The 18004-nt window shown below is 30.5% G+C and overlaps 1 protein-coding gene across 1 annotated transcript in view; it reads right to left on the reverse strand.

Annotated features, from left to right (window-relative positions):
* Positions 1 to 18004, reverse strand: part of LOC111630623 (protein phosphatase methylesterase 1-like) — a 66742-nt gene that overhangs the window by 18120 nt on the left and 30618 nt on the right. Inside the window, exons 8-10 of the mRNA XM_023374754.1 lie at positions 12818 to 12908; positions 8242 to 8307; positions 5709 to 5913 (exon numbers count right to left, since the gene is read on the reverse strand). Coding sequence (XP_023230522.1) covers positions 5709 to 5913; positions 8242 to 8307; positions 12818 to 12908 — 362 coding nt within the window. The remainder of the gene's footprint in view (positions 1 to 5708; positions 5914 to 8241; positions 8308 to 12817; positions 12909 to 18004) is intronic.

The following is an 18004-nucleotide window of genomic DNA, read 5'->3' on the forward strand; positions in this document are numbered from 1 at the left end:
ACAGCTAATGTCACAACATCCACAAAACCAATTTGTTGCAGTACATTCTATTGTGTTTTTATACAATACTCATTATTTATAAGTACATTTTTCTTATTTAAGAACATGTAACAAAAAATTGCAGTGTTTTGGGAGTCCTGAATGGATTAATGGCATTTCAATTCATTTCAATGGGAAAAATTGATTTGGCATATGAGTAATTTGAGTTATGAGTTCCGTCACAGAATGAATTAAACTCTTAAGTCAAGGCACCACTGTATAAGAATAATATATTAAATATATTCTTTGCATATGATTATTACTTTGAACAAAAGTACTGTACACCAAGAACTTATTAAAATATTAAAATTGGATTATTAAATTTACTGATAATTAAAACTTTTATTCATCAGATATCCATTATCCATTGATATCTATAGTATAATATATAGTGTAATAGATATTTTATTTATTTTAAAATAATAGAAGAGTTGTTTTTAACAAATCATGAAGTATCAAAGCTTTATATCAATTTTTCAATTTAAATGATTATCATTTATCATTTGAAGCAGAATTTTCATTTCTCTTATCTCTCTATGATCCTTTATAAATCTCAAATGAAATCAGGTCCTTATGCTTTCTGTTCAATTTGTTTTCTTCCTCTTTCTTTCTATCCTTTGATAACTAATTTAACACTTTCCATAGTGGCAAACATATGCAATGAATAGAAAAAAAAACTAAACTTTATTCTGTGATATAAATACTATCATATGCTTTCATTATAAAATAGGTTTTTTTTTCTTTTTAATAATAATCTTTTTATAAATAATAAATGCATTATTTACAAATTTTCTTAAAATCTTATGAAAAACAGCAAATAATATTCAAAAGAAATTATTAGTAGAACATTAATATGTTTACATATATCTATCTATCTATCCAGTGGCATCCTCTCTACAGAGGGTTGCATTTGATGAACTATTCCTCTCCATGTTTTTCTATTCCAGGCTTCTCTTAAATCCTTTCCAGTCCAGTCTTTGATGTTATCTCTCCAAGTCTTTCGGGGTCTTCCTCTAGATCTTGTCCCCTCCACCAGTCCCTCAATGACCGTTTTTAGTAGTTGTCCTCCTGATCCTCTAGCCAAATGTCCAGCATATCGTACCTTTCTTTGTTGGATATTTATAAGCAACCTTCTCCTCAAGCCCAGCCTGTCCAAAACTTCCTCATTTGTTATTTTCTCCGTCCAACTTATTCTTTGCATCTTTCTCAAGCACCACATTTCAAATGAGTTAATTCTTTCCATCATTTCATGCGTAAGAGTCCATGCCTCACATCCGTATGTTAGTACACTCCAGATCATTGTCCTTAGGATTTTTATTTTCAGTTTTATGTTAAGGCCTCTGTTTGTTAATATATGATAGATCTGATAAAAGGCAGCTTTTGCTTTATTAATTCTGCTTTTAATTTCCATTTTACATCTATTATCACTTGTTATCCAGCTTCCCAGGTATTCAAACTTTTTAACCCTTTCAAGTTCCTTATTTCCCAGAATGATCTGGAATTCCTCCATATCTTCCTTCTTTGAAACCTTCATTACTTTTGTCTTCTTTTCATTTATTTTCATATGGAATTTCTCCAATCCAGTTTTGAACAGTCGATTCAGAATTTTCTGTAATCCCTCTTTACTTTCACTCAGCAGGACTATGTCGTCAGCGTATCTTATGTTGTTTATTAAGCATCCATTGATTTTCACTCCTTCGTTAAAATCCTCAAGTGCTTCTCGCATCATCCACTCACTGTAAATATTAAATAACAGTGGTGAAAGTCCGCATCCCTGTCTCACTCCTTTTTCCACCCTTATCCAGTTGGATTCTTTCTCATCAATTTTTATTATTGCTTTCTGATTTTTGTATAAAAAGAGAATAATTTTAATTATCCCTTTATCTATTCCAATTTTTTGAAGTATTTCAAATAAAATTGTGTGGTTAACATTGTCAAACGCCTTTTCATAGTCCACAAAGCACAGATAAAGATCTCTGTTTTTTTCAATCATTTTTTCTCCAATAAGCCTAATTAATGTAATGGCCTCTCTAGTTCCTTTGTTCTTTCTAAAACCAAATTGTGTATCATTTAGTTCTGCTTCAATTTTCGGTTCTATTCTTCTATAGATAGTATTAGTTAAAACTTTTGACATATGGCTTATTAAACTTATTATTCTATGTTTGTCGCATTCCAGTGTTCCTGCTATCTTGGGTATAGGTATAAATATTAAATTAGTAAAGTCTGTGGGTAGTTGTTGTTCTGCAAGAATTTTATTAAGAACATGACTTATAATCCTTCTTCCCTCAAAACCCATTGACTTAAGCAATTCTCCATGCAAGCCATCAATTCCAGGTGCCTTCTTATTCTTCAATTTTTTCAAGGCTGCCTCAACTTCATCCTCCAGAAATTTAGGGGTTTCATCATCGTCATATTCCTCTTCCAGTTTACATTCCATGTTATCCTCTGTTTTATAAAGTTTTGTCAAATATTCATTCCATCTTACTAATTGCCTTTCCTTCTGCATTAAAATTTCTCCATTCTCATCCTTTATTGCCCCAATTTTTACTCTTCTTTTTTTTCCTGAGATTAAATTAATGTTTTGATAGACCTTTCTCAGATCTTGAGACACTTCATGTTCTTCTAATTCATGACAGATTCTGTCTAGCCAATCTTCCTTAGCTTTTCTTGCCATACTTTTCACTTGTTTATCGATTGTTCTATATTTTTCTTTAGCATCTAATGTATTTGCGCTTTTCCATCTTCTCCTTTCATCCATTTTCTCCAACACTTCTTTCGTAATCCAAGGTCTTCTTGCTTTTCTTCTCTCCTCTCCCAAAACCTGGTAAGCACTTTCTTTAATTTCCCCTTTCATATTCTCCCAAAGTTCTTCCACATTTCCTTCCAAATTTAAATTTTGAAGTCTATTATTAGTCATACTCTCATATTTTTCCCTAATGTTGTTAATCTTCAAATCATCAATTCTCATTCTTTTATCATTTCTATTTCTTTTTATGTGCTTCAATTTAACTCGGATCACGGAGAGCAAGAGGTTGTGGTCGCTGCCACAATCCGCCCCTGGATATGTTTTTATATTTGTAATTGTGTTCCTGTATCTATGATTAATCAATGTATCTATGATTTGTATATATTGTATATGTTTACATATATAAACATATACAATATATACAAATATAAAATTTGTTTATTCAACTATTAAACATACAAAAACAAAAAACAACATTCAAAATTAAATTTAAAATGGCACTTGAAATATTAGTTCATCTGGTTAATTTAATAGATAAACTATCAAATAAAAAGTGAGAGTTTGGTTGGTTATACTTAAATAGACATAATCTTAAATATTTTAGAAATATATCGAATCCTATATTATATATTAATATCATGAATTATAACAGCTAGTTATATGGTCATTTGCAAGTGACAAATTAAACAACAGAACACAATTGCACCACATTGCATTTCACCACAACTGTAATTGAAATGAATGTACTTGTACTTTTAAAAAAAAACTATCTGAACTATAAATAAGATTTTCTAAAATATATTTTACACAACTGTTTTTATTGATTTAGCAAATTTCTCTTTAATGCCATTTGTGCAAAAATCATACGTATAGTATATAGCAACATAATAATTTGGAATAAAAAATTTTAATGTTATTGCTAGACCAAGAGTAGTGTAAACAAATTTAAGAGTTAAACTTATTTTAGCTGTATCATTTCTGGATAAATATTCTTGAAAACTATATAAATATATCATAGAAATTTCAAAGATATCGTTCAGACAAGATTCCAGCAATCTCAAAGAAAACTCAGCTAAATGCAAAATATTGTCCAGTTGAGATTACCAATCGTCATATTTCTTTTCACTGAGTTCTTTTAATTTTAAATGTACTGAGTAATCCAGAGAAATTTGGTCTTTAAATTTTCTTCCTGTATTATTAAGCATCCTTTTTAATACATTAATCCTAATATCTTGAAAATTTAGTTCTGCCTTTAAGGCATAATATAGTATAGAACAAATCAAGCAAAATAGCTTTTTGTAATACAACATATATAATTTTTAGTAAATTAACAAATTGGGAAATACCTCAAATCTGAATTCCATGAAGTGTGAGAGTATCTGCCAATGAATTACCCAAGAACTTGTGCAAATAAATATTAATTGTTTTAAATGAACTATGAATTCTAATTACAGTGGTACCTCAGGATACGAAATTAATCCGTTCCGAAACTGATATCGTATCATGAAAATGTCGTAAGGTGGATCATCTTTTCCCATACGATTACATGTAAAACCAAATAATTCGTTCCAACGCGAAAAACATACTCAAATTAAAGCCAAGTAATACATTAAAAAAAATAACTGTAGTAAGAAAAATAAATGAAAAATGCGAACTAATGTAACGTCGTATGGTGAGTTTTTGTTCGTATCGTGGAGCAAAAATATGTTCGAATTTCATGTCGTATCCTGAAAATTTCGTATGCTGGGGTGTTCGTAACCTGAGGTACCACTGTACTTGTTTTACTCTTGACATAAGTTTCTTCTTTATAATTTTAAATTGGTTAACAAAAGTTAAAAGAGAAGCAAAGATGACCCTCAGATAAGACATCTAGCTATTCCTATATGTTTATCATCAATAAAAAAAATTTGTCTGCTTTTCAAAATTGAGAACCATTGCCAAATATAAGAATCTTTGTTTCATCTTGGTTAATTTGAAGACCATTTTCTTGTGAATATCCTATTAAGCTTCCCTGGCACATTTATTGGATTATTTGCTAAGATTAACAAATCATCAGTATATTGTAATTAGTGAATATTTATTTTGTTACAAAAATCTGATTCTAAGCCTTTAAATACAGATGGTAAATCATTTGTACAGATTGAAAAAAGAACAGTGCTTAGAGAATTACCCTGATGTATGCCTCTACCCAATGAAAAAATTCTGACCAATCTTCTATGGTATGAGTTTGAGCTTGTAGATCTGAAAACAGAGTATTAATCAGTAATAAAAATTTCCCTGAGATTCCCAATCATTGCAGTTTAGCCACTAGTCTTAGTATGATAATTGAATCAAAAGCTTTCTGAAAATCAACAAAACATGCAATCACCATGATTTGTAAATATTATGTAAATGCTATTTGTATTTTTCAAAATTAAAATATTTATATTATCAAAATTATTTTATCATGAATTATCTATGAAATCTCAAAAAATTTTCACAGAACTGTACAGTTTCATAAAACTGTTTAAATATTATTGTTATAGATATTTGAGAGTTGAGAGTCAAATGTTTTAAAATTTTATATCTCAGGATAAAGAAAAAATATTTTAAATATTTTTATATAAATAATTAAAGCAAGTTATTTAATTATTGTGTTCAACAAAATCTCAAATCAACTGCTGATAAGTTTTTTCAAACAATAATATAAAATATTATTTTTGTTTATAGTTTATATAAAAAAGTGTATAAATTAAATTTTCATCAGAAAACTTAAAAAAATGTATCTCTCTACTACCATCTAAGTAATAATAGCCAAATTCCTTACATTCTATTTTTTTAATTAATATTATATTAATTCAACATTATTATATTAACATTTTATACTGTATAATTCATTAATTAAATTTAATCTTTTTAATATAAAAAATAGAAAACAACTTACAGGAGATTTTGGAATTTTAAAGTCAGGAGGAGTGGCTATTTTATCATTATTTGTTTTATTTTCAGTTAATTCTTCATCTTCTTCAAGAATTGCATTTGACATTAAAATAGAAGATTCAGTAACATTACTCTGATTTGAATTAGTAGCATTTTCTAATTCAGAATCTTTATTCACTTGGGCTGTTGCAGGTAAATTAGAATCACAACTGAAAATAATAGTTAATGGATTTTTAAAGTACATAAAAAAATTAAAAATTGTATTCATTAGCTTAATTCTTTAATATAAATTAAAAAATATAATCAGCTTTAATTTACTATCTATAATAAATACAAACAAATTTAACAATTATTTCTTTAACCTAAAACACAAAAAATTGTAAAGCTAAAGATAGTTTCAGAAATTTTCCCATAAAATGAAACACTTCTATTTTACAAATAGATCAATTTATACTTTAGTTCATCTTTGTTGTTTCCTTTCCAGAAAGTAATTAATGGATAAAAGCATAGCTCTATTAATGTTCTAATTTTTTAGTTTACTTTACAGTTGACCCCCCTTTAACACTGTTGATTATTCCGTTTTATATGAATTCCACGTTGTACGAGTCACTTAGATTTTACAAATATGTGACCCATTCACAGCCCGGCACACTTATTTGTAAAATATAAGTGACTCATACAACATGGAATTCATATAAAACGGAATATTCAACAGTGTTATAGGGGGGGTTGACTGTATATATTTTTAATATGCTCTTTTTGTTTTTGATATATAGATGATAAAAAAAAATTTGATTTAAAATTTTAATTATTTAATCAATTCTTTTATGAAAGTTGACATTATGAATGTAGAAACAGGATATGGACCATAATTGATTCCTATCCATTTGTAACAAGCCTCATATAAGGAATTTAACAATTTGTGAAAATTAAATTTGAAAAATTTCTAAATAGAACACTCACTTTAAAACATATGCTGTTTTATAGTGAGTGTTCTATTACTGGTTTCAGGTTATTGAGTTAGTTGTCTTGTAAAATGAGAATTTGTTTAAAACTATTAAAAAAGTTAGTAAATTTTAGGTACAGCACACCTAATGGCGACACTTCCAGTTGCCATCTTGTTTGTGAATGTTATGTCCACAAACAAGAGGGCAAGCAGTGCAAATACTAACAAAACAGTATTATAAGTAAAAAATATTGTATTCACAATTAACATAATTTTATTTTTTCTTCCTTTTCTTCAAACTAGAATATGATCCTGCAACATCTTTAGTAACTACATTTTGTTTTATCTTACTTGACACTTTTCCCATACTTTTAACACGTTTCTTCTTTTTTCCTCTGTTAATTTTCAGATTTCTTGGGTATTGTTTTCAGGTCAGAAGGCACAATTCCATCAACAACCCACCTGATTCCTTTCAAAATCATCCCTTTTTCATTTTTACTCTTACTCACAACAGTTTCATCAATTTTTACTATCTTTCTGGGTCCAACAATTTTCATTTGGGATAAATTATACAAGGAAATTATCACAATGTGTCTTACAAACATTGCCTAATCAACAGCTGCATGATAACACACCCACAGCCAAACAGGTCATGCTCAATGTATACTATGCAAATTAGATATCATATGAAGGAAAATAGTTCCCCACAAAATTTCCCAATTTACCTTTACATGTACCTTCAAACGGCAAACAGCTCATTTCGCATTTGTGACATCAAAATAAATCTGAATCACTATCATTTCTATAAATTAATTTACAACAACCATCACATTTCATACAATCTGCATCTACAGGTTGTAAACCAAAATTTATGGCAAACTTAACATCCGACAAAATTCTTTTAACAACATCTATTTCAGGAAAATCTGATTCTAAATAATGAAAAAAATCCACTGAGGTCTACTTTTTACATAAAAATTTCTTTTAAGTAATTCTGATATTACAACAATACAGATAAAAATGTTAATTATTAACTCCAAAAATTTTTTATAAAAACTCCAAGAAATATATTTTTGAAACATAGGAGTAAAATAACACTAATCCGGTTAATAAAGTAATAAAAAAATAATTTAAAAACCAATTGTTGTTAGAATTCTTGAAAATTATTGACAGCGACACCTACATTAAAATTCAAGACTTGTTAAGATTCCGGAAGTGCCGCAATTAGGTGTACCAATCTACACATTTACCAAAAAATTTTTTCATATAAAAGATTTTAATCTTGTTAATTTTAAATTGAATTTAACATTTTCATATCATAGTGAAATTCAAATATAGAAAACTTAATATTTTAAATTTTGATTATAAAATTTAAATTGAAGTTAGAAAATATATAGACATTTTGTACTAAAATATATAATACTATAAAATAAATTGGCTTTTTTATGTTCTTTTCTCTGATATATGAAACAACAAACTAAAAATCTTATATTAATTTTTTAATATAAGAAATTAATGTATGTTCTATAAATGATAAAGTTCAAGATATAAATTAAATAAAAAAATTTATTTTGATATCATAAAGCATTACCATTTTAACTGTCCTGGCATTGAAACTCTTGCTGATTCTATATTTCTTACTTGCCCACTTCTGACACTATAAAAATTTCAAAATATTAAAATCTTATAATAATAAAAATCATTATATCATAGAATGAGTAATTTGATTCCAAAATATAGTTTGACAAATTAATATGACATTCTTGATAAGACAAGTATTAAAAATGTATGAATAATTACCTATAAAATAGTTTTTCAGTTTAATTTTATACATTTAAAATAATGAAACATCTATTAATACTAATATTTAGAAAAATTATGTAGTCAAGTTCAAAAATCCAATTGTTTCACAAATCACAAACGTTTATATGAACGATTAAAACTTACATACAGTTATGAATTTCACAAACACAACAATCCAGATATAGCAAAGTTCAAATGTCAATTAAACCACAACGGGTCTGTCGAAAAGGACTCCTTGCGACGTATTCCTTCAGACGTTGGTTACCGCACAGTGAGACGAAACAACCTTCTAGGTAAGCTTAGGAGAAACTTAACAAAGTTGAGTTCCTTAGATATGTCTCAGGCGAACTAAACTTCCCGCCTAATCTCAATCCTTTTATACGGATTGAAACGAATGTAATTCCACCAATCAGCGATTAATAGCGCTATCGGACGTCTGCTGGTCGTACGATGTTTTCTAACCAATCCGCGGTCGAGTTTCAAAACTACTGACATCGCCGGATCCGCGTCTCCATGACGATGTCCGTTGGTCGTTTGAAAACAGGAAAAGCGAGGGAAATCATACGTCCAGACGATTTATCCCTACACCTCCACGGCCAAGGATCAAACTAAGCTTACTTAAGCCTGTTTGATACCCCAACGAACACCAACAATCTTACAAAAACCGTCCGATACGATCGGACTGACCCATTCTTCCGGAACATCGGGGAAGTTTACTCATCTACGCGCAGAGATGCCTTCGTTACCGATGCCTGATAACCGTTTTCTCCTTAGTCTCTAAACAAGAAAGTAGTGCTGTGCGATGCATCGATGTTTTTGTTCGTCGATGCATCGACCTTCCGGTGTTTTTGAAACATCGATCCTGAATCGATGTTAGCAATATGTGAATTTCGATTCATCGATGCATGCAGTTCATTCTTTGTTCCTAATGTTACTACCTGTTCGGTTTTCACCCGGACAGTCCGGGAATTTCGTAGAAATTGTGAAATTGCGATGAAACAAAGTTCTCGCAAATATGTTTACAAATTTACACTATTTTAACAGTGAATGAACTCACACTCATTGAAACTCATCCGCAACTCTGCCATGTTAGTCTGTTTACGCCGAATTGTGGCGCGCAACCTGTCGACTTTGAGGCCGGATGGCCAACGGTCAAGGTGGCAGCCTACCTCTCTGGGGGACCCGGGATCGAATTCGGACGGGTCAAGGAATCCCCAGGAATTTTTCGGGGGGTGGTCTGTTCGGATATGTCAGGACCCGTCCCTCACCACCCTGTCGCCCCATTGTGGGCCTGGCCGAACCCATAATGGGCCTGCTATAAAAGGCCCTCTTAGTGCCCACAGGGCGGAAATAGTAAAAAAAAACCCTGTCGACTTTTTTTTTGCATGTACGATCGTACACGTATCAAATAGAGCTAAGTTATCTGTACCTGTTCTTTCTTAATTTAGGTTACTTACGTTACTCCTACGCAAGTCCCTAGTCCCTACTGTAACTGATTTAGAACCGGCATGCACGTTATTCTTCGCATTGTAAAATGACATTGCGCATGCGTCAGGAACTTCTGTTCGAACAAACCCGGTTTTGTTTTTTTTTTTAAATTGTTTGAGTTTATCTTGATTGAACATCGATGTTCCAATGGGCATCGATCAAACATCGATGTGAAATCCGACATCGAAATTTAGCATCGATGCTTAGGCAAACATCGATGTTTGACATCGATGTTAAAATTATAGACATCGCACAGCACTGCAAGAAAGAGTGCGTTACTGTGTAATCTCCCCTTCTGGTATTCAATCTGAATGTCATATCCTTGTAACGCGAGTGCCCAGCGAGTAAGTTTTGCACTCTGAGGGTGCGACTATGCAGACGCGAATTTAGAGCGAGCGAGATATTGCGAGCGATTTAGTTTTCACAAAGAAAAACCACGCACAAACGAGAAGCGAGAAATAACGCTAGCGAGAGCGTATTTCTGGTTCTCGCACATATCTGACAGGTTTTGATATTTATCGCGTCTCGCTTCTTCTCGCCACATATTCTCGCTCGCTCGGAAAATTCGCTCGCTTGCGTCTGCATAGTCGCAGCCTGAGGTGTTGACAACGTCAAGTATTTTAGGGAGTTGTGATTAGTGACCACCTTGACCGGTCTCCCATAAATCCAGTAATTAAATTTATGGAGACCCCAGATGATTGCATAGGCCTCTTTCTCGATAGTAGCCCATCGGACTTCTGCACTTTTTAACTTTCGACTCGCGAAAACTATCGACCTTTTCCGATTTTCCGGTGAGAATGGTGCGAAACATTCACCGATAGCCTGATTCGATGCATCCCTGAATAACACGAAAGGTCCCCACCGGGTCTGGCGGAAACAGTAATGGCGCCCTTACTTGACACCTATGACAACTCTGGCAGTATTTCCGCATATCAGTCGCCATTCCCGGCCAATAGAAAACCTCGCGAATGCGATCCGCTGTTTTCCGACTGCCTAAATGTCCTCCGCATGGAGTTCTGTGTGCTAAACTTAACTAGTAATCCCCCCTCGAAAAGCGGCGCGACTGCAATCGCAACTAGAAACAAAAAGTTTGTTCTACTCGCGACGATTGCAAACGCGCATCCAATCAACAAACGCCTTTATGCCACGTCATACAGTGACAACATTGAAAATAGTTCATCATGGCGGATAGTCAGAGAATTAATACTTTTACAGAATCGAGATTGATCGAGCTTATTCAGGCTCACGAATACCTGTGGGATTTCAATTCTTCGTTTTATCGAAGATTTTATCTTTTCATGTATTTTCGCCAGCTCTATTAAAATAATCGCCTTTTTTCTTTTATTCATTCCAGAAAAGGAATTGCTTGCTATTTTAATAAGTGGCTAAAATTCCGTAAATACTCTGAAGTAGAACCTAAAATATCGGCAAACTCACGAAAGTAGTCAAAAACAAGCTAATGTAATTTTATTGGTTTATTATAGGGTCACGTCTTTCCGAGTTGCAACGTCAACGAACAATGTGAGACCACGAAAAGACTCGCGCTTGTTGCAGTTGCAGTCGCCTGCGCGGCTAGAAATCGCATAGTGTGAACAGGGCTTTAGGCGAACTAAACTTCCCGCTAATCTCAATCCTTTTATACGGATTGAAACGAATGTAATTCCACCAATCAGCAATTAGTAGCGCTATCGGACGTCTGCTGGTCGTACGATGTTTTCTAGCCAATCCGCGGTCGAGTTTCAAAACTACTGACATCGCCGGATCCGCGTCTCCATGACGTCCGTTGGTCGTTTGAAAACAAGAAAAGCGCGGAAAATCGTACGTCCAGACGATTTATCCTGACATATGTATGTATGTATTTAGAAATTTTTTATATTTTGAATATCCAATATAATTTTCTTATATTCTACATTTAAAAATGACATTGCACTATCAATATAAATAAAGCTAAACAAGAAAATACTAAATTTTAAGTTATTACAATATTAAAATCATTTTGCATTGAGTTTTATTATTATTTTTAAGTCACCTTTTTTAACGTGAAACTCTGAAATTGTAATAAATTAAAATGTATCTATTTTTATATTCTTATATCTTGAATTAGTAATCAATTATTTTATAGTTAATTATTCATGTTTAATGTTTACATTTCCAAATACGGTGATACCTCGATTTTTGTCAATTTGTCCAAAAGCAATCAGCAAAATCCGAAACTGACGAAAACTGAGGCAATTACTTCCATATGAATCAGTGTATATCCAATTAATTCATTCTAGACACTCCAAAATACATACCAAAGACACATTTTATAGAGAATAAATATAGTGTTTAACCCGTCGGCACGCGCCTAGTGCCGATTAGGCACCAATCGATTTTTAATTAGTTCGTGTAAAAATCCTAATTGTGTGAAAAATCTGAAAAAATTATTACCTGTCTAATTTTTCTTCAATTTTACNGTTTAATACTAAAAACAAAAAGAAATTAATATAAAATGAATAAAAAAGACTAATGTAAAGAATAAATGAACATTTAAACATGGCATTCGAAGGGCTATTGGCTCTGGAAACTTTCTTTGGTTCCATGATGGAGCTAAAAGGAAAGGAAAGCAATGGAATTGTTTCACTAAATACGTGGGATAATGCTCACACAATGAAAAACAATGCCACACTGAGCAGGAAATTGCATGGGTCGCCCTTTGTTTTTGCAAACTTAGCAGTGAGGTCACATGGACATGCCAGCAAAATCTGAGGAAACTGATGAAAACTGAAACAAATTTTTTGCAGGAAAGAAATCTACGCTAACCAAAGTCAATGAAAATCGAGGTATTACTGTAAATGCATTTATTTATTTCAAACAGAAAAAAGTTTTTAATTTACCACCATTCTACAGCATTTTCCATGGTTGGAAAACTAGACGGTCTGCTTCTGAGAAAACTTTGCATACTCTGAAGTGCTTCCATTGCAGTACCTGGAATCAGGAATTCAAATTTATAATAAAAAATTATTATATTTGCAATAAGTTTATTAAGTAACTAATTTAATTTTATAGAATTTCTATTAATTCTTCTACTTATCTAATATCTATAATTTATGTAAAACATACAATATAATTAAGTGTACTATAAAATCTATTCAAAGCCAAACTAGAGAACTAAGTAATTATTTAGTAGTATTTTTTCCTACCAAATAATTAATTACATACTACTAAGTTAGACACTAGTGTAACCAAAGAGAAAGTCAGCCCAAGGAACCTGTGTCTTCCCCTCCACAATGAAAAAGTTCATACAGATGCTAAATATAATATAATTTAATTGTAAAGTTAACTACTGACTTTTTAATTTATATACAGTATATATTTGTTACAATCCATTATGTAATATTAAAAGTAAAAATTTATTACAATGTGTTGTGATTTATATTAAATTTTAACTTGGATTCCCCTTTATGTCAGATAGGGTTATAGTAATAAAGTTAAATGTAAATTTAAATTAGATTTAAACACTAAGTTATGTAATAATTAAATAACTAATAAAAAATATAAACTATTTAAATTTTAAAAAAATATTAAATATAAAAAATTCAAAAATTATATTTTTTATTACAATAAAAATGTACAAAATTTATACTTAATATAAATTGTGTATATTTAACTTTTAGTAATATTTATATTTTGTATATTATATTATTAAAATTTTGAATTCTGTTTCACTGATTTTTATCAAAAACAACTGTATACAACTATATTATAATAAATATCATTTATGATCATCAAAACATATACTTTATAAATAAATAATATTCATATCATGATAAGTATAACTAATTGTGTTTATTATTATGTACAGTACATAATATAATTATAGCTAAAACAATTAAAATTTGATTATTAATCAATTAATAAAAATAAATTTTAAAATTCTGAATATTTTTAATACATAACATGATATGTTAAAAAATTGTTTCAGAAAGTTTTAAAAACTAACAAGAAATAATCTACATCATAGAAGAAAACCTGAAGCTTTAAAGTAAATGTTTTAAAAATTTTCTTTAAAACAATAGAAGAGACTAATAAAATGTCATATTCTGATGACATTTGATCAATCTCTTCTGTACGGCATCTTATATTTATTTCAATAAATTGTTGAAAAGTGTTGAACAAATTCAAAAATCAACTCTTATTAGTTTATAGTATAAATATTTAAGTGAGTGGCTAAAACTAAATCTGTAGTTTATCATTATTTCATTTAATAAAGTTTTATTTTTTTGTTTCTTCTTGCTGAATTATTTTAAAAGTAATTAAACTTATTTTGACAGTTCTTAAATATAACTATCATACCCTTCAACTTTACATTGTTCCGAAATATCATATAGAATACCACCATGATTATGTAAAATCTAAATAATTGAACAAGTAATTAAGCCTGATAAATTTTAAATGTTCAAATATATGTTCTATTATGTTTAACTTCTATAGATTCTTTAAAATATTACTGTTTTTAATATTAAACATTTTAAATATATTCACAAAGCATTATTTTTACTGTCATACTTTTCCTGTTAGCAATAGAGTTGTGCCAGTTATGTATCTAACTTTGTTCAGGAAAAATTTCTGAAATAATATGACTTGCAGTACAAATTCAAAGTTCACATATAGTTAATCTGGTCCTCTTTCTCTTATGATTTCCATGTCTGGTCTCAACTTTCATGTATCTAACTCTGTTCTCAAAATTAAGGAAGCACTGAGAAGGACAAACAACAGTGGTAATTTATAGGTCTATAATTTTTTCAAATTGCAGACCAATAAGTACCCTCCATTAACTGAGTGGATAAAAACTCAAACACCGGTATTCAGTTGTGGGTTAACACATGGCCAACGGAGTGGCCATGTGTTAACCCACGGAGTGGCCAACGGAGTGGCCATGTGGAGTTTTCTGGGTTTTCTTTGCATTAGTAACATTTAAATTGGGGGCCAGCTTTACATAAAAGTCTTTTTGGGATGTATCCTCCTTGGCAGATTGTTCACATGTCGCATTGCTGTAATCAAATAAACCAAAGCAATTCTAATAATTTTTTATAAATGCAATATTTACGAGGACATACTTAACTACCAGGAAACCCGAATACCCTGATTTCATTTTCCCCACATTAACACACAAACGCATTGCCCCAAACTTATTTCACTGATACTGATTAAGATGTTCTAATGTTCAGCCAGCCAAATTAATGTACGTGTAATGATTTTAAGGCTCAAAGTAGAGCTGGAAGTATTTTTCTGTGCCAATGTTTATTTTTCCTATTTATTATCATGGTGACGTTGCTTCATTGAATATTTCCTGTAGCTGTAATCTGTGTAATATGCACTTTATTCACATGCTGAGTCTTACTGTCAAATCTGCTTCTAGTGTGCTTATGCCACAACTTTCAAACGTTTCCTTTACTTAGATGTTTTTGCTAAGCTTTACTTTTTCAACCTGGTTTCACCAGTTTTTTACGGGATCACAAAATACAATTATTCTTGCATCTTTAAGGAATTTTTTTATTTAAACAAGTCTTATAAGACTTGTTTAAATAAAAAAGTCTTTCAAATGTTAAGGTTAGCAATAGGGCCATCACAACCTATCCAACACATCATTTTTCAAATATTAATAGTAGACCAGTATTAAGTAGTAGTCATTAACCATCTTCTTTTTCAGGAGGAGGTCAACTATTACTTTTGGTCAAATTAACTTCATCCCCCTTCCACAGCAATACCTTCTTTCTATCAAACCATAGGTATGGTAGCATTCAAATAGGAAAATTGCATAATACAAGATTACCTATGAGCACAAAATATGTTTTAAGTGATTTTCAAGGGTGCCAAATTTAAATATTTGGTCTATTTTTTGCAAAATTTGATTTGTTGGCAGATTACCATTTGATATTTGGCTGTGAATGGAACCGTTTGTTAGAGCTAACATTAGAAAAAAAAATATATCTTAAAATTTTTAAGATATTTTCAATTGCTTTCTACTTGACCAATGAAACTGTCATTTTGTACCATCCAAGTATTGTGATAAAAAACATGACAATGGTAGGCTGAAATAACAAAACTCTATATGGTTTTCATTTTAATGTTTGTTATATTATAGTATTACAAATGTAAATCTGTCTCTGTAATAATAATAATAAAAAAAACACACTTTGGTAGACGTATCTCACAGCAATTTCTGGTATCTCACAGCAAATTATTTTTTATTTTCCATTGAACTACAAATATATTTCGGGTTGGTATAATGTATGCCAACGCCTCCTCAGTGCTAGTTCAAATAAACAAGAAATATTAAAATATGACTATGTTATACCATAGAAACAAACTAATCATAAAAAACACTTACATTTCCACATTATGTAAATTACAAAAAATTCTTTTTTGTTTTCAAAATAGGGATTGGGAGGGCAAACCTTCCTCATCCAATAACCTGTATTTAAACATAAAATTGTGCATTCCGTATTAATATACAGTGATACCCCAAACTTACGCAATAGGTGGGAGCAAGTGATAACCGTGTAAGTCAAATTCGCGTAAGTCGGAGTATAATTTTGCAATTTGTGTAAAACCCAAGTCAGATGTATGTAAGCTAATAAATGTTCTCGTTAATCTTATCTCGTCTTTTGATTCGTTCGCGGTTAGAAGAAATCACCACATAGAGTCTCTCAAGTCTCCGTAGATATAACAAACACAGAAATAAATAACACAAAATAAATTGTGGCTATGTGTCGATTCCACGCGACACATCTGAACATGTAAGCTGAACAATGGTGTGGGGGATTGAGTAATCGAGAGTTGCTTAGTGCTCAAACAAAAGACAAATCGATGAGATTTGAAAATCGCGTAACTCTGGGTTTGCGTAAGTCGAGGTATTACTGTACATCTAAAATTAAACAACCTTAACTTCCAACAAACAAATTTCCATATTACTCACAATCATTTAAATTTTTTTTACACATGGGTATATAACAGACGTAATAAAAAAATTGTTAACATAGTAAAAATTGACATACGTAGGTAAAAATTTATTTGATACACAGACAATATTATTAAAAATATACCAGTATCAGAATTACTATGGAAGATTTTTTACATAATTATACCATGTTTTAACTTGTTTTAGCACCATCTATTAATTTATACCAGTGGTAATCAATTTGCATACCATCTGAGTTATTTATTAAATTATTTTTTTGTTTCCTTATTTCTAAATGCTCTTTAAATTTTCTTTTATAAAGATCTTTTTCAAAATGCAAAAGTTTTATATTATTATGGTTAATTTTACAATTATTGTTATTTGTATGATCATACCACGGAGAATTATTGTACTTCAATCTGATGGCCGTTTCATGTTCTTTTATTCTAACCTCTAATATGCACCCTGTTTCACCTATGTACAGTACATATATGGATTTTGACAATCACATTCCAACCTGTATACAACACCAGCTTTTTTTAGGCAATCCATATTATTAATACTACTTTTATCAATATATCTGTGTATATTCTGCGAAATTTTATTGGTCAAAGATGGGGCCAAACAAATGTTATAATTTTTAAGGCTATTACTACAATAATCAAAAATATTTTTAATATATGGAAATCTTTTATATGTTTTTTCATTTTTAAACTTCATATTATATCTGTTTTTTAAGTAACATGTTTTCCATTTAGTAAGAATAAACTTTAGGTAATCATTCATTATACCTTTTATTTCTAAATCTTTAAGTTTAATATTTTTATTATGATCATCAGTTATATGTGTATATATATTTTTTAATTCCATAAGATAAGAATTCCTTTTTATATAATCTGGGATATAAGAATGATAATTTATAGTTTTATTAACATTACAAGATTTTTTATACAAGGTCTGTTCAAAAAGTATCGGACCTTTGGTCGGCAAAAATAAATTTATTGACTTTGAGGTACAAAACCCTAATCCCCTTCAAAGTAGTCTCCTTGGTAATGTATACACTTCTCCCAGCGTTCCTGCCATTGCTGGAAACACTGCTGGAACGCATCTTTTGGAATGG

This window comes from Centruroides sculpturatus, unplaced genomic scaffold (assembly GCF_000671375.1).
Source record: "Centruroides sculpturatus isolate CEXI.00-Female unplaced genomic scaffold, Cexi_2.0 scaffold348, whole genome shotgun sequence".
Taxonomy (NCBI): Eukaryota; Metazoa; Arthropoda; class Arachnida; order Scorpiones; family Buthidae; genus Centruroides; species Centruroides sculpturatus.